The sequence below is a fragment of the Juglans microcarpa x Juglans regia genome, chromosome 1D, assembly GCF_004785595.1.
Source record: "Juglans microcarpa x Juglans regia isolate MS1-56 chromosome 1D, Jm3101_v1.0, whole genome shotgun sequence".
In the NCBI taxonomy this organism is placed as follows: Eukaryota; Viridiplantae; Streptophyta; class Magnoliopsida; order Fagales; family Juglandaceae; genus Juglans; species Juglans microcarpa x Juglans regia.
In genome coordinates, this window is record NC_054594.1 from 8,254,334 (window position 1) to 8,273,653 (window position 19,320).

General features: G+C 34.5%; 1 protein-coding gene across 1 annotated transcript; it reads right to left on the reverse strand.

The window, feature by feature from the left end:
* Nucleotides 1-742: 742 nt before the first annotated feature.
* On the reverse strand, nucleotides 743-3,677 carry LOC121251643 (cytochrome P450 86A8). The gene is given in 3 exon segments (XM_041150943.1): nucleotides 743-2,159; nucleotides 2,162-2,855; nucleotides 2,986-3,677. Coding segments are annotated over 2 exon segments (1,644 nt in total). The 5' UTR covers nucleotides 2,754-2,855; nucleotides 2,986-3,677; the 3' UTR covers nucleotides 743-1,107.
* Nucleotides 3,678-19,320: the final 15,643 nt, after the last annotated feature.

A 19,320-nucleotide genomic window follows, 5' to 3' on the forward strand; every position in this document is an offset into this window, starting at 1 on the left:
TTCAACTTTCTTTTCAAATGCCTCCATATTACACAAGCATTATATCTACTTTCTAACTTTGGTAGAGCTGATCTGACATTTTAGTTTGATATGCATTTATGGTGTTTGCCTCCCTTTTCAGTTGCTTAATTTCCATATATAACTTGCAAATAAGCCTCTTTAATTAGCAGCGAATCAGTCGCTGCTCGTGAAAGAACATGCATGCATTTGTTGTAATTTGCAAAGCTGAAACTAGATTCCTTTCCTCCCTCCATGATCTGCTGGGTTGTCCCAAAACTATGTGGGATAATGGCCGGATCTTTTGACTAAGGTTGGACAGGACATGATCACATGGTAGTTGTTGCATGGATTGCGCCTGAGTTGAAGTGACATATATAGAAAGTGTTTATATAAATATATATGTGTGTGCGCGCGCGCGCGCACATGGGATCGAAGCTGGACTCAGCAGCTAAGTGGAGAATTGCCCCAAAGTGTTGGTATTCAATCCTGACATGCATGGTGGTGGTGGTGTATTGTACTTTAATTGGACAAAACCTTTTTACTCGGATGGATGATATATCCATCATCATCACATGAAGCTAGCACGATAGTCGATATAAGTACTACATCACCAAACAGAGACAATTAATCCACCCATGAATAATTGATCATGATGGTTCAATATCACTTCAAGTGAAACTATATATAAACGTTATTTAAATTATAATAAACTTAAGTAATTAGGACATGAGCTTATACATGATGAAGATCAACGAACAAATAAATAAATGAACCCAATTAATGTCACGTACATGATCTAACAACCAAACAACATATAGAAGCTATAAAAGCTGGTTGCAACCAGTAAACATCTTTTCCCTCTCGCGTTCTCTCTCTCTCTCTTCAACAATATTACAGTGTGTGTAAAAACACTTTTTTTTTTTTTTTTTTTGGTGTCCTTATAATTTCGTGGGAAACAAACCCACGTAAAATCGAAACCACATATAATGCACGTGTTTCCCTTTAAATCATAGCTGGCAGCTCAGAAGTCTCATGGGTTCCACCCCCTCCTTAAATATTTCATTAACCAGCCCCAACTACTCTTTCATTTCAGTAGTACTCTAGCTACTATGATCCATCACCCTCGGCCTCCTCGTGTTTATCATCATCTTCCTCACGACTATTACCGCCGTTGCATTTAACGGCAACAGTCTCCATTTTCAAGCTTCCCACAATTCCTTCCAAATCCCTACGGTGCACGTTCACCTTAAGCCCATACTTCATGAACAACGTCAATGACATCTTCTGCTCCACCCTGTGGCCGGGAACCACCTTCAGCTTGTGCCGGAGCAACACCGACGCCGCGACTGACTTCATCTGCAAGTATGCTAAATCCTTCCCTAAACATATTCTGGGGCCTGCGTTGAATGCTACGAATCTGTACGAGTCGTGCATTATGAACTTGTTTCCGTCTGCGGACAGCCACCTTTCTGGACGAAACTCCATGCAGTCTTCCCCCCACGTAGACCTCATCCTCCCCGTTGCGTAGATCGAGTAGGTCACCGACGAACCCGCCGGAACAAACGTTCCGTCTGGCAACACATCGTCTGCGACGACGTGCTTCGAGTCCTGCGGTACCGACGGGTAAAGCCGTAGTGTTTCTGATAACGCGGCTTTTAGGTATGTCAATTGGTCAATTTCTTCAAACCCTAGTGGCTCGTCTAACCATTTTGACACGTCGTTTCCACGTGTCTCGATCAGAACGGTGATGATTTCAGCTAAGATTTTCTCTTCGACTCTTGGGTTTTGGATCACCAGCCAAAAGAACCAACTCAGTGCTACTGATGACGTGTCACGTCCAGCTAGGATGAAATTGAGTGCCACGTTTTGGAGGAATGCGTCCGTGTAGGATTCTTTTTTCTTCATGAACCTCGAGAGTAAATCATCGTGTGGGTTCCCGTCTTTGTGCTGACTTTGCAACTCGAGCTTACGTGCTTCGATCACACTAGATAAATACTCTTCAATCTGTACTAGGCTTCGGCTCAAGCTGACTTCCATCCCGAGCCCAAGCCATTTCTTGAACTTCCACAGAACCTCGGGCAAAATAAACCGTTGAAGTGAGGCTTCGGTGGCTCGATCGAATGCCAGTGCGAAGCCATTCTCGGGAGTCCGAGGGCACACGTCTTCGGATCCTTTCCGAAAGCCAAACCGCATATGTTGTCGAAAGTGAGACGGAGCAACAAGTCCTGGAGATCAACCGACTTGCCTTCGAGCTCAGCCGACTCAAGTATCGAACAGAGCCTTTCCTTAATGGCTCGGCTAACCCATCGAGCCATGGCTTGGCGCAAGGTCCTAGTGGTGAATTCCAGTGCGGCAGTCTTCCTCTGAAATAGCCACGTGTCACCATCGGAGTTGAAGATGCCATCTCCGAGAAGATCATGAAACACAGCTTGCCACGTAGGTCCCTTAGGGTAATTATCAAAGCGGGTCTTGAGTATGTGCTCCACATTCTTGGGGTCGCACGTGACTGTCACGAGACCTTGCTTTCGAGCCAGGAAAGGAACGGCGCAGATGCAGGTCTGGTACGTGCCGCCACACCCGCGGAGGTTGTCGCAGATCCAGTCATGCAACCGATCACAGTTCTCGATCAAGCCAGGAAGACTGCCCAACAGAGGCCAGACATATGGACCCTTTAACGACCGTGAGATGAATGTAAACCATAGTAGATAAGCCGTGATAGCCGCTAAAAGCAGAAGAGCAGTAGATATTTCCATACTATTTTCGTCAACCCAACAATCCAACCTACACTGGGATCCTGGGAAACCTGTTATCTCGGAAGATTTTTTCCAGGGAAACGACTTTCTCAGGAGTAGTACCTGAAAGAAATAGCCCTCGGAGAGAATGCACGTTAATTTCCAGCTTTAGAGCTAATAATAATATGGTATGTGAAAGATGTTGGAGAGAACGAAGCAAGAAAACAAAGAAACTTCTGTTACGAAAACATACCTGAAAATGCAGGGTCTGAATCAGAAGTACTCCAAGAGAAGAAAAACCCAGAAGACTGAGCTTTTGAAATGGAAAAGATGGTGGATCATTGAGAGGAAACCCGGATTCGGTTTCTTGATGATCTTAACCTGACACGATTGTAGGGAAAGTGGAGTTGCAGGATGGGAAAGTAGAGATGAGATATAAAGGACATACAAAAGAGACAAGCAAACAGAAAATAAGAGAGAAGAGAGAGAGAAGAGGGGGGGGGGGGGGGGGAGAGAGAATGCACTGTGAATTGTACGAAAGGGGAGTAATAAGAGAGGGATTTATAGGTGAGATAGCATTGAAGAGCACTTACTAAGGCCAGACTGGTTCTCGACACTGCACCATCGCTCTCTCTCTCTCTCTCTCTCTCAGAGCATATCTTATTCCACCATAAATGCACTGAGAGGTCGTTGAAACTTTTTAAGGGAAAAATACAGCCATATCTCTCGCATTAAAAAAAAAAAAAAAAAAAAAAAAAAAAAGCCCACCAGTTAGCTAGCAAAAAAAGACCGCCAAGAAAATGTTCTCCCTCTCTGACACACACCTAATTTGCAGAAAATGGAAGACTGCTTTACTTCCAGCAATCAATGCAGAGAGATATTAATGAAATTGGTTGAGAAACTAAGGAAAAGGAGGCCGGCCAAAAATTAAGAACGAACACACACAAAATAATGATCAATCCAACAAAGAAAAAAAAAAAAAACAATTACTGCAGTATACATGGTTTGGATCGATCGAGAGAGTTTCGGTTTCTCAATATATATTTTGTGTATATATATATATATATATATATATAAACAAATATGCGATTTTAAGGAGTAGTACTCTTTAATGGAACATGTGGTTCTTCATGTACTGGGCTTTGGATTGGGGGAGTTGGGTGAGCAACCCACCACCAATTTAAAGCGTTGGCTTTTGCTTTCTTCTTCTTCTTCGATATTCGGTAAATTAAAACAATATTTGATCATTCGGGATCGAGGAGGAGGAGTAGTACTCTTCACATGCAGTAGGACTTCACACCGTGTTGACCACCTTCCTCTTTTAATGCATTATATATGATAAGAAAAAGTGTGCCCAGTGCCTCTGCTGCTTCCTTCTGCCATGATCAAAACAAAGAAACACAAAAGTCAAAGCTACATGAGGCCAGGCCGTGAACATGATCATGGCCAAAGTAATTGCAAAATTTATATGTACTCGCTTTTTAATAATTTGTTTCGGTCTTTTATTTTATCTATCTTTTTCTTCTCTGCCTTTTGATCTCTTGATCTTTTATCTTTATTTAGAGGACAGATATATACTAGCGGTATATAATATTATATGATAAGTGTTATACATACAAAAAGATTACATAAAAATAAACCTACAAACTAACATAACTTTATGTGATCCGTTAGATCAATTTTACACTAAAAGTAAATTTACAATATGACGTAGCCACATCATTTTGTAAATTTATTTTTGTGTAATTATTTTGTGGCTAAAGTATTTATCTATCTATATATATGTGTGTATAGTTCTAGAAATAATATTAATGTTTGTTTAATTAGCTTGGATTTTTAAACAACCTAAAATAAGAAAGCCTCAAATTCTGGAGATCCTCCCATGCAGCAAATTGATGATCAGCAGCTCATATCAGCTGTATGTACAGTTCCAAAACTTGAGTGGTTTAAGCTAAATCAGACTCCATTTCTTTGTCTTGACTTTTTCAATATTGATGATCATGAAGTATTGGGATCGATCATATTGTAATTGGCCGCAATTTGCTTCCCTTAGACGGCATCTAGTGATGATCTTATCTTCTAAACATTAATCTGGATATCTTCTCCACTTATATATTGTCTATATTTATCTCAAGATCATGATCACTTCCGGCCTCAAAGATATTTGGACTACTTCAATATGTGTACGTACGTCTCTCTCTCTCTCTCTCTCTCTCTCTCTCTCTCTCTATATATATATATATATATATATATATATAGGAAATTAAGGTACGTAAGTAAATCCAATCCTAAATAAAGTAATTAGACTCTTAAGTAGTAAGCTAAAGTTGCATGATTTTTTTCAAGTTTCTAAACCACATGCATGCAAGTCGTATGGTTTGAGAATATTTCAATCGATCTCACGCGGGAGTAGAACTACTGGTTGATGGAGAAGTTGAATTTATCCTTTGTACCTGCGGTACTACTACTGGTGCCATGCATACTATGTGCATGGCCATACTAGTAATTATCGAGATAATCAGACATGAATGCAGGAAATCATCAAGGAACCAAATCTGCAAACATGCAACGCAAAACTGAGACACACAGAAATTAATCGAGAGAGAGAGAGAGAGAGAGAGAGAGATGAGTACCAAATTTCAGACTGATCTAGTAGACTGTAGTCTTGAAAGCATTCATCTGTAGATGATCATATATCCATTGGTGATAATTAAGATGATCATGAGTAATATTGCTTTCATTTCAGACTCTTATCTTTATTTAAAGGGTTAATTCCAAAATCATTAACCAGCTGGGTCACGGCCATTAAATGTTAAATATATAAGAAAAATAAGTTTAAGGTTAATTAAATTATCAAAAGCAGCGAGGATGTAGCACGAGACCGATCCCGATCAAAAGAATAAAAAGTGTTTTTTATTTATTTTTATTTTTTCATTCATTTTTTATATTCTTAAATATTTTTTTTAAAAAAATCACAACATCACTAAAAAATTACTAAGTAAAAAAAAGATTATCAAGATCCAAATGTTCTAGCATTTTTCATTATCCAATAATATTATTGCTCCTGATCGTCAGGAAAAATATTGAGTTTTTATCTATATATATAGTTCTGGTAGGCCTAGCTAGCTAGGATATATATATATATATATAATTAAATATATATGTAATATTGACAATAATTGTTAACTGTTGGGATCAAACTAATCCATGCATTAGTAGTTCGATCCATAAGACTCTATAATTAAGCATAGCGCATATATATTATATATAAATAATTGAATTCTTATAATTAATTACGTAGTACGTACAGCCTAATTAAAATAATAGAGTACTTCTGTGCTGTATATTGCAATATATATATCATAATTAAATCTAGCAATTAGCAACCTATATATATATATATAGAGAGAGAGAGAGAGATCAGGGGTCATTCCGGCATAGATATTATATATATATTAATCCTTCTGATCAACTAATTAATTATGCTTGAAAAGTTAGTGTTGTGTATATATATGTTTTAATTAATACTCGATCGATATTATTGTCCCAAAATGTTGTCATCCGAGCGGTAAGCACCTTTTCAACGCAAGCATGCAACTGCTTTATTAATTAATTAATTATAATTGTTGAAATATATTTGAAAAGACATTAATCATCTAGCTAGAAAGAGGTGGGACTAATCTAGGTGGACTGTTGTTGCATGGATCGCGATAATATAATTATATATATTATGGTTGGATCGTCTTTATTACTACTTTTTCCCCTCCTAAAAAAGTACTACTTCAGATAATTAATAATCTCCTCTAAATCCTCAACCCCCACAAACTGCGTATAACTTTTCGTTTCCCTATTATATATTTCATACCAATTCTTCATATTTCTAAACTTCTCTACTAGCTAGTAATCAGAAAATTTAGCATGAAATGAGAGAGAGAGTGAGGTGTAACTGGTTCAGCTTAGTCCGATTTTAGACATATTTTATAATCGAACCGATATATACCGGTTTTGAGATTAGAAGAATCGATATCACACCAGTTATACTCCTAAGCCGATATTTCTGATTTTACCAATTCCGGTCCATTTTTTTAATATATTATATGATATATATATATATTATAATTATATTATAGACTATAATGATAATATATAGTTATTTATATAAGATTTTAAAATTTAATGTTATATTAATTAGTAATTTATCATATAATACAAATTATTTTATATATAAAAATCATATATGATATAAAAAATAATCATATAAAAAATATTTTGTACAATACAAAAAATTAATTTATATATATAAACAGGTACGGTTCAGTTAGAAAAAAGAAAATCAGAACCGGATCAATTTCGACCAGTTTTAAGAAAAATAAAATCGGTACTGGACTAAACCTATCGGTCTAATCCGATACGATTTAACGATTCACTAATTTTTTTTTCATCCCTATTGATGTAGCAGTAGCACGTGCGTCTTTTTTAACAATAATATCATCATGTGCTATATATCATGCGCGCGTTTATTAGATAGAGAATTCTCACCTTATAATTAATTTTGTGTACGTTAATAATTAATAATTGAGATTGCCTAACATGTAACAACATGAATTGGTCTACAAAATTGCATAAAGAGGTCTAGGGTTTGGAATTATTGAAAACATGACTCCCATAGATCCAATTTCCTTATTCTTTTACCCAAGCTAGCTATAAGTAGCATCGTCATCATGATGCTGTTTCAGCATTCAAAGTATAAAAAAAAAAAAAATGGGTGTAGATATAATATATATTGCTAATGAATGCATGGTTTTAGACAGACATCATGGATGGCACAATGCAGTACTCGAATTGTCGCTAAATCCTCAGCCGTTGTTTTCAATCAAATCCTTGCGGCCTACTTGCCGTTGTTTTCTGAGAATTAGAAGAAACATAAATTAAAGAAATAAATATTCACAATGCTGCTGCTGCTTGCTCTCTCTCTTTGTAATTTACAGCTACTACGTACGTACTTAAATTATTGAGCTACTACCCCATCTCTCTCTCTGTCTCTCAAATTCTACAAGATTCCTCTAGCAAATTTCAAGGCTCCGTGCATGCATGTGACCTTCCCTAGCAGCAGCTAAGACAATCGTGTCTATAAGTTTTATTTTGTTAAATTTTTACACAAAATAAAATAAATAATTTAAAAAATAACAGTTTAATTCCTCGATGATGATCTATTACTACCTTTATTTCTTTTGCCTAATTCTTTTGGTTCGTATTACACCATTAATGCCTTTACCTAGCTAATCGAAGAACTCATATGATTTTTTCTACCACATATATTAGATATAGTAGTCATGAATGTTATCACATTAATTTGAATGCATGAGGAGGTAGACCAAACTTTTCCATTTAGTTAGGCGTTTTATGCGTTTCAGTTCTTGAAACCACAAAATCATCTAGCACCCTTTTTAACTTCAAAAACTTGACAAACACGTTCGAAGGTACATGAATTGGTTTTGTCAATTGTTTAGCTGTTGACAATGAGGGAAGAAGTGGGGGACTTGCAATGTTATGGGAGAGGGACATTAATCTGTCAATTTTGAGTTATTCTAAGTTTCATATTGATGCATGTGTGATAGAGGATGGGTGTAGAACAATGCAGTGTTTTATAACGGGTTTTTATGGCAACCCTGATTCTAGTCAAAGAATTAGATCCTGGGATTTAATTCGAGCTCTAAGAAGAAATGAGAATGAGGGGTGGCTAATTTTGGGAGATTTTAATGAAGTTCTGTTTAATCATGAGAAGTTGGGGGGAGAGATAGAAGGGAGAGTCGGATGGAAGATTTTAGGAACACTGTTGATGAGTGCTTACTTAGAGACATGGTTTTAAGGGCCCTAAATTTACATGGTGTAATGGGAGGGAGGCTGATTCAAGAGTGAGTGAACGGCTGGATAGATTCTTTGGTAATCCTCAATGGTGGAATTTGTTTCCACAAGCTGAAGTTGTTAATGGAAGTGTGGCATACTCAGATTATTCTCCCATTTGGCTGGAAACAGAAGTTGCTCAAGTTGAGAAGAGAACAAGGAAAAAAGGTTATATGTCCCTCAAACTTGATATGAGTAAAGCGTATGACCGGGTAGAATGGGGTTTTCTAAAGGAAGTTATGGGCATATTGGGTTTTGAGGGAAGTTTGATAGAGTTGATTATGAATTGTATTCAGTCTGCCTCTTTTTCAGTCTTAGTTAATGGGGAGCCAAAGGGTCATATTGTGCCGAGTAGGGGGATTAGACAAGGGGACCCATTGTCCCCTTATCTTTTTATGCTCGTTACTGAAGGGTTGATTTGTCTTTTGAAAGATGCAGCCAGTCACCAAGAGATTTCTGGTATTAAGATTTGCAGAAATGCCCCTTGCATTAATCACTTATTATTCGCGGATGATAGCATTATTTTCTGTAAGGCTGATGTGGGTGAAAATAGGAAGATACAAACCTTGTTGAAAAAGTATGAATTTGTTTCTGGCCAGAAAATTAACATGGAGAAAACTGCAATGATCTTTAGTGGCAATGTTTCAAGGGCCAGTCATGAAGAGTTAAAGCAGCTATGGGGTGTCTCTGAAGTGCAAGATTATGGTAAGTATTTGAGTCTTCCTCCTGCAATTGGTCGATCAAAAACAAAGGCCTTCTCTGAGATGAAACAAAAGGTGTGGAAAAAGCTTTAATGTTGGAAGGAGAATATGTTATCCCAAGGTGGGAGGGAAGTTTTGATCAAGGCAGTGGCCCTTTCACTCCCAACCACTACAACAGATAAGGTCCTTTGGAGTGAAATTTTTCGTCCCAAAAGACTAGCATTTCGTCTCAAAACATATTTTGGGATGAAAAAAACTGTCCCCAGTTCGTCCCTATGAAACCGTCCCAAAAGGTATTTTGGGACGGAAATCACAAATTCGTCCCAAAAAATATCTTTTGGGATGAAATTAAGATGGACCGTTCGATCACGTTCGAACGGATTTTTTTTTGGGACGAATTAAATTCATCTCGGAAATACGTTCGAACGTCTGAAATTAACGTTTGAACAATGAGGAACGGTTCGAACGGGTATTTCATGACCGTTCGATCGATACCAGTCCGTTCGACCAAATACACATGAAGAAACGTTCGAACAAAAAAATTAATGATCGAACGCCCATAGTGAATTGCTTGTTCGAACGGCACGAAATTTTTTTCCGTTCAAACTCTAAATTGCGATGTTCGAACGGTTGTATCCGATTTATCTATGTTTGAACGTTTGATGAGAGGTCGAACGATTATTATTTTCTTGGACAATACTTAAAACTAAATAGATATTTATATTTCAAAAATACATTATAAATTGTTCAAAATAAATAATACTAATCTAATAAGTCAGAACTAAATAAATAAAATACTAATAATACTAATAAAATTATCAGTACGTGATGTATAATTGTTCAATATGTAAAAACACTTATAATGAAATTCAATTGTTTGGAGGCATGAATTGTTGCATAAGCATCTGCATTTGAAGCTGCATCTGTCTTTGTTTTTCTTGCATTTGGAGTTGCAGCTCTCTTTGTTGATCTTCTTGTTGTTTTATGCGCATCTTCATGTCTGCTTGTTTCGTCAATTGAGTCTCTAACTCCTGCTATTTTGCCATCAATTCTTCGATCCTAGAATTTGCATTATTTAACGCAATGACAATAGTGCTTAACGTTGATGAAGAGCCTAAAGGCTTTACACAGCGACCCAAACTCCTCAAATAGCCCGAACGTTGACCCAAAACTTGTGTAAAAATTTTAACATTACTTGTTGATGAATTATCATCTGATGCAGCTTAAGGAGGGCAACCATTTTATCCTACACACAACATATAAAATTAATATTGACACAATAATTTAAATATAGTTAATTAAAAGAAATTATAATACTTACATAATTCTTACGAGCATCGGGATGAGTCCACTCTCCATTACTATTAGTATGTGATGCAACATATAATTTTGTCAGATCAAAATTGGTGTCTAACTCTTTCTACAAGAGACATTGTTAAGATATAAAGTCTATATTAAAAACAAACTACATAGAATAAAAAAAATTAAAAAAAAAAATTCATTACCAATTTCTGAGAGAGTCGATGGAAAGATCTTGAGCTTGCATGATGATGAATTTTTAACTTTGATCTATTTGTTTCGTTTATAGAACTTCGCACCTGCATAGAAGTTGTAAAAGTTAATAAGTGAAAAATTACAAATATGACATATAAAGAATTCATTTAATTTACTTTATATAATAGATCCTCAAACATGTCGCAAAGTTTTCCCCATTCTTCAGGTCGAACATCCTGAAAAGGATGCTGGCATGCATCTTCCTTGTTCTCATACTTTTTGTAATGCTCGTGACATCTCGCCTTATACTTGCGGAATGCATTACACATCAGCTCTTCGACAGTCCTACGCTACTCTCTCCGACCAAAATTTAGTTCGAAGTCATATTTGAAAAAGTATATACACAAAGATATTATCATTTAGAATATTAAATAATATCAATAAAAAATTATTATTTATATATTACGTACCAAACAACGCTTCTTTATAAGCTCTTTCACATCTTGTGAGACTTTATGCCATGAACTCGTAACCAAATGTGCATAAGTCCATGTAACAGCACCCACATGCGAAGCAAGCCAAGTTGCTTGTTGTCTCTCGCCTCCGATATGTTCATCAGGAATGTTAATCTTAATCTTACCTACTTTACGATATTTCTCCAACGTCACGCCTCTAGTAGTGCCTCGTCCGTGACGAGATTGTACTGTTATCTCTATAAAATAATATAGTTATTTACCTTGTATAAATTATCATATATCTTAATTAAAAAAATGAGTATTAGCTATTTATCTTGTTCCGTAGAGTCAGTCTCTAATGGTGAATCAGACGGACAGCTAGGAATAGGTGGAGATGAAATGCGAACTTCCTTCCTCTTTGGTGGCATAATTGCGAGATACTGTATAATGATAACACAAAATCAATCAATCATCTATATCAATTTCATTTATAGATTCACTCTCATAGTCAGTAGATACTTCAGATGAGTCAACACTTTGATCAACTATCGCATCAACTATTCAGCCTCAATATCTTCCCTATATAATGGGATCATCTCATACTGGCTCAAATCCACAAATAAATTAAAGGTAGGTTGACTTTCTTGGTATGCTTCTTGAGTAGATGGATCATCTTCTTCTTCATCTTGTCCCTCCACCTCAGGAATAACGTCATAAATATTTCTAAGAGAAAACTTTTGTACTACTTGCCATTGATTTCCTAACTGAGGATCGTCTAAATAGAATACTTGAGATGTTTGGGAAGCTAAAATAAAATGATCATCTTCATACCATTTTTTTGATGTATTAATACTAAGAAAATATTCATCCTAGCATTTTCCCCTTCGAGGATTGCTTAAATCCCACCAATCACACTTAAATACATAAACCACAAGCTCCCCCACATATCTCATTCCAATTATATCTATGATAATTCTATAGAAATTAACATTGTCTCCATCATGATTCACTTCGATAAGGATACCACTATTTTGTGTTTTCCTATAAAATTCTGGATCAATTGGGTGATATCTACTTCCTCGAGAAATACATGCAGAATATCGAACAGCGCGTCTCGAGTGGCCACGCACCAATGCATATAGTTCGTCTGATATATCGTTAGGTTTACTCGCATACATTTGTACAACCTACATATTAAATAAAGTATAAACATTCAACCGTTAACAATCCTCTCTATTTAAAATATGTTAGTGCAAACCCGCATCTGTATTAATGTCATTACCCGTTGTTCGAACTATTTCGGGAACTCCTGTTCATGTCTCTGGTCTATATCATTTACTCTCAGTTCTTTTAGCACGTTAATATGATCACTGAAATTAAAAATTATCAACAATAAGTATATTCGTATAATTGTTTAATAAGTAAATTCAATAATTAATTAACAATTAATTTGAACTTACTTCAAGTGGTTCTCTATCTCTGGACAATTATTTAGCACGTACCACTGAGCTTTCTCGAACTCTCTTTCACACAAATCATAACCACGTTGAGCACCGAGTGGACGTACTTGTTGGGAAAATATAGAAAATCCATTTCGTTGTCTTGCTTGGTCAACATCAAAGTTTCTTTTCGGCCGATCAAACCTTGTGTCAACGCCACGGAAGTATTTGGAACAGAATGTATGTCACTCATCATCAATATATGTTTCTGCAATTGATCATTCTGGATAAACCTTATTATCCACTGTTAGGAGTGTAACCGGTTCGGTCCGGTCCGGTTTTGGACAAAATCTTGGACCAAACCGTTATGTACCGATTTTTCATTTTTCAAAACCAATTACAACCCAGTTACCCTCGTAAATCGGTACATCTGGTTTTACCAGTTTCCGGTCCAGTCCGGTTTTTTGATTTTTTTAAAATGTAAAAAATATATAATAAAGTGTTATTTCTTATAATAAAATGTTATTAATAATTTAATATATATATTATGTTTAAAGCATATGATCAATTACATTTTCATCTTTAAAATTAAACTTTTATTTATAAATTATAATAAAATTATCTTATATATAATTATATTAATAACATATGATCAAAAAAATTACAAATGTTCATATTTAAGATTAACACTTTATGTTATAATTTATAAATTATAATATGAAATTATTTCATATATGTTATATAATTATATATTATATATAAAAATTTAATATGTAATTATATATTATATATAAAACTTATATATATATATATAAATATTTTGTATAATATATAAAATTAATTTATATATATATTTTTTCCAATCGGTTCTGTCCGGTCCGGTTCCGGAAACTACGGAACCGAAACCGGACCGGCGGTTTTCATAATATAAGAACTGGTTTCGGACTGGACCGGTTCAAAACCGGTCTGGTCTGGTCCGGTTCAGCCCGGTCCGATTTTTCGGTTTAAATTTACACCCCTACCCACTGTGCATTTCAACTTTTCAAGAAATCGTTCAATGGGATACAACCATCTATACTGGACTGGTCCTGAAAGTCGAGTTTCACGTGGCAAATGAACGGCTAAGTGAACCATGATGTCGAATAATGATGATAGATAAATACTTTCCAACTTACACAATATAACTACAATTTTTCGTTCCATATGATCCAAAACTTCTACATTCAATGTTCTAACACATAAATCTTTAAAAAATGCACCCAGCTAAATTAACGCAACCCGCACATATCTGGTTAAGAACCCACGGATACCAACAGGCAAGATACGTTGTAAAAATACATGACAATCATGGCTCTTTAGTCCAATAATTTTCCAATCATTTGTTCGCACACATTTTGTTAAATTCGAGGCATACCCGTCCAGTAATTTAATCTTCTGCAACCACTCACAAAATGTAGCCATTTCCTTCCTCGACAATGTATACCACCTAATTGGCATGTAAACAGATGAACCATTTGTTGCAAGTGCATTTCAGGTCTAATTCCCAACCGCTTTAGATCTTTCCGTGAGTTTATATTATCCTTCGTTTTACCTTCAATTGACATCAATATTCCTAACACGGACTCACATATATTTTTTTCAATATGCATAACATCAAGACTATGCCGCAATTTTAACGTCGACCAGTAGGGAAGTTCAAAAAATATACTTTTTTTTTGTCCAATTCAACTCACTCGCACTTCGTTTTCTCTTCCGTTGTTTTTTTACCAAAATCATTACTTCCGACATTCACAAACTGTACAATAACATCTTCGCCAGACAATAATGGTGGAGGGTGCCCCTATTCAACAGTGCCATCAAATATCCTATCATTTCCACGCCATCTATGGTCACCAGGTAAAAATCGACGATGACCTATGAAGCATAGTTTCCTCCTATACGTAAGCCATTCAGATTGGGTATGTTTATTACAAGTCAGACATGCCAATTTCCCCTTAGTGCTCCAACCTGACAAGTTTCCATAAGCTGGAAAATCATTTATTGTTCATAACACCGCAACATGCATCTTGAATGACTTGTCTGTTGATGAATCAAATGTTAAGACCCTATTCTCCTACAAATCTTTCAATTCTGCTATCAATGGCTGCAAGTGTATGTTTATATCATTTTCTGGTAATCTCGGACCTGGAATGAACAAACTCATCATGAAATATGGATTTTTCATACACTTCCATGGTGGTAGATTGTACGGCATAAGTACAACTGGCCAAGTACTATGACTAGTACTCATATTCCCAAACGGATGAAATCCATCTGTTACTAACCCAAGTCAAACATTACGAGGTTCTTCAGCAAACCATTAGTATTCCAAGTCAAATTCCTTCCAAACTTGAGAATCTGCAGGATGTGACATAACATTATTATTCTTGACTCTAGATGATGAGTGTCATGTCATATCCATAGCCATTGAACGTGATATAAATAACCATTGTAATCTAGGTATCAATGGAAAGTGACGTACAACCTTCCGCGGCACATTCTGCTTCTCAGTCATCCATCTTGATTCATGGCAAATGGGGTACTCGTTCAATTGCTCATTCTCTCGCCAAAATAACACAATCATTCGTACATGCATGTATTACATTGTAATCAAACCCGAGTCATTTTTTCAACTATTTTGCTTCGTAAAAGTTGCGAGGTAAAATATTGTCCAATGAAAGTGCTTCTTTAAACAGCTCGAGCAATATATTGACAGCCTTAATAGATATTCGACACATGAATTTTATATGAAGCAGTCTAACTATAAATGACAACTTACAGTGCCTTTTACACCCTAGATATAACTCACGCTGTGAATCATTCCACAAGCGAGTAAAAATGTCACGACACGAATCATTTGAATTTGATGGATCTGTTCCACTTTCATCCATAAACATTCCCGCACAAATGTCACCCAACATTTGCTCCATTTCCTCTTCGGGATCATCACCAACAACCTCAAGATGTACACCTTCATCGATGTCTTCTTCTTCATCTCGAAGTTCAAATGACATTAGATACGGTTCTCCATATAAGACCCAATCGGTATAACCTTGGTCAATACCTTTGACAAACAGATGCTCTCTCACCAACTCTATCTTATGAGAACGTAAATTCTTGCAAAGTCGACATGGGGATCTAATACGACCGTCACTGCCAATTGTACTGGATGCGAAATTTCTTAACTCCTTCAGCGTATTCATTGTAATCCTCAACTAACCGATCTCTAACTCGCATCCAACTCTTATCCATGTCTAATATCCTATTGCAAATAGTCACGTGCATCAACAAACAATCAATTATCTAACATGTAGTGCAATTTCTTCATTTCACCGGGTAGTTGGTCCTATCCCATTGGGGATTGTAAGATCATAATCGACAGCCTACTAACTATTATCTGTCACATCCAACAAAATTTTGGCAGTATCTCCCCATAGTTCTCCAAATATGCTCTTTTGGTTGTGCACACCGACGAGTAATACATCGATGCACATTCACCAAAACTGCATATCCAGATAACAATAAGGGATGACTCTACCAAAATCATAATGTCGAATGCAACAAATATAGTTTGATAGTTTGCGAGAATGATCTTACAATCCCAAACTGTCCACTCTAGACAATTCAAGAGTTATCAATCATAGTTTAATATGATTGATAACTCTCGAACAGGTCTAAGGTTTATTTCAATGCCAAGTAGAAGATACGATATTAAAAGACAACAATAATAAAAAAAATGTGAGAATACAAGATGATACATTATATATATCATGGGTATTTTAAGTATCCTAAATATATCATGGGTATTACTTATTATCTTAATTATACATTATAGTTAATTTTAAGTATTAAATAATAATTATCTTTTATTATTTGTTAAGTTAGTCCTCATAGTTTAATAATAATTATCTTTTATTATTTGTTAAGTTAGTTCTCATAGTTTAATATTAGTACTTAAATATTAATATGAATTTAAGTATTAATAATCCTTATGTTTTTATAATATAATTTTATCCCTTTTAAGTTTGTTGTAAGATAGTTTTTACAACTATTATCTTGTAAATGTTAATATGAGTTTAACTATTAATAATCCTTATATTTTTATAATATAATTTTAACACATATTAAGTAATTAGTTGTAAGATAATTTTTACAACTATTATCTTTTAAATATTAATATGAATTTAAGTATTATTAATTCTTACATATATATACTATATATAATCTACTATAATATTACATATTTATATTACGGTTTAAGAAAGTTTTACAACCGTTCGAACATGTTTATTCGTTCGAACGGTATATAACACCATTCGAACAGTCTCAACCCAGATTCCAAACACCAACCAGTTCAGACGAGTACTCTCACACAAAATCTCATAAACTTATATTCAGAAAACACTACAAACATACAACATATATACTTCGAATAGCAACCCTCTAACAAACATACAACATATATACTTCAAATAGCAATCCTCTAACAAATATACAACATATATACTTCGAATAGCAACCCTATATTAAACATATTTTGTGTTTAATCTAACAAACTACACAATATATATATATATATATATATAAAATACAAAATCAATAATGAAAATGATAGATTCAGAAGTAAAATGATAAAGAAAGTCATACCTTTAAGTAAAATATATTAAGCAATCATCTTTGTAAGATGATAGAATGAAGGATTCTGTGAAGAAAATGTAAGATTTTGTAGAGAAAATGGAGAAGAGTGAAAGAGAGGAGAGAAAAATGAGGGATGACGGCGTGTGGGAAAATATAAGTTATGACTAGTCGTTCGAACGCAAATAAAGTGCGGTCGAACGCGAAAAATTCAGCGCGGCAATTTTCCCGCCCTCTGGATTATCGTTCGATCGGCTAAAAATTGTGTTCGAACGGTAATCCAGGAGTCTTTATTTGGCGGGTATTTTCCCACCAATGCAGTAATCCGTTCGAACTATAAAAATAACATTCGAACGGTTATCCAGAGTCATTAATTGGCGGTATGTTTTCTCACCATTGCAATAACCAGTTCGAATGTTTTTTTCATAAGTTCAAACGCAAATAATGTGTTCGAACAGTTTATGTGTACCGTTCGAACACATTATCTTAATGTTATGATATATTTTTTTTCATTATTAAATGAAACATACAATTAGATCATATGTATTAGTTATATATACTATCATATATATACTAATATATACTATTATATATTTAGTAATCTATACTAAATATCATAGATATAGTATAGTATACTAAAATATACTAAAAAAATATAAGATGATAGCTATTAGTATATATATACTATCATATATATAGTATCATATATATTATACTATTCTAAATTAGTATAAAGGAAAATATATTAGTAATATATACTATATGATATATAGTAATCTATACTATATATCATATATATCGTATCATATATATTATCTTATAGTACTAAAGTATAGTGGAAAATATAAGATCATATGTATTAGTAATATATACTCACATATATATAGCCTCAAATCTACTAAGATCACATGGTAAAGTATAGAGAAATTTATAAAATGATAGTATATTAGTAATCTATACTCTATATATATATGTTTTATAGTATCATATATGCCTTATATAGTAAAGTATAATGGAATATATAGTATGATATATATTAGTTAAGTATAAACTCATAGCATATAGTACTATATTCTATCATATATATTACAATCTCATATATAACACTTCGATAGTAAAGTATTATGATATATTACTATTATACTATAATAAAATACATATAAGTTATTATGTTTTTATTTAAAGTATTATATTATCATAATATATATTATAATATATTATAATATTACATATATATTACGGTATATATAATCTACTATAATAGTATATATATTATATTAATTTATATGATTATAAATATAATATACATTTGATATAAATTCTTACTAAACACAAAAAAATACCGGTCGAACGTTAAATATTAACGTTCGACCAGTAGTTTAAAACCGTTCGAACGGTAAAATGTAACGTTCGAACGCTTATGCACATATAAATTATCAAGGACAGAACTTTCTCTCACGTCGTTGTCCCCACCGTTTGAAAACGAGAGAAAACGTTTGAACGCCCATCAATCGCTGCCGTCTGCCGCCGTAATCAGCACCTACGTCAAACACACTTCCTCCCAAGTGAAGGTATGCATTTTAAAAGTTATTTTACCGTTTATTTTATGATTTTATGGTTTTATTAGTTTTTTTTAGAAAAATTATATTTTTTCATCAATAGTCACTGTAAAACACCATAAATTCATCGTAAGATGTTTAGAAATAAAGAGTAGTATGTGTTTTGTCAAAGAAACCACAGAATCGATGCATTTTTGGATGTTTTCATGGCCACTGAGTTGACTCAGCCATGGCCGAGCTCAATCTGGTTTCCGTTCGAATGCGTTCGAACGATTTAACTCGTACGTTCGAACAGTTTTAAAACGTTTGAACGGTTTTCAGTGTCCGTTAGACCATATAATTAATAGTTCAAACGCTTTATA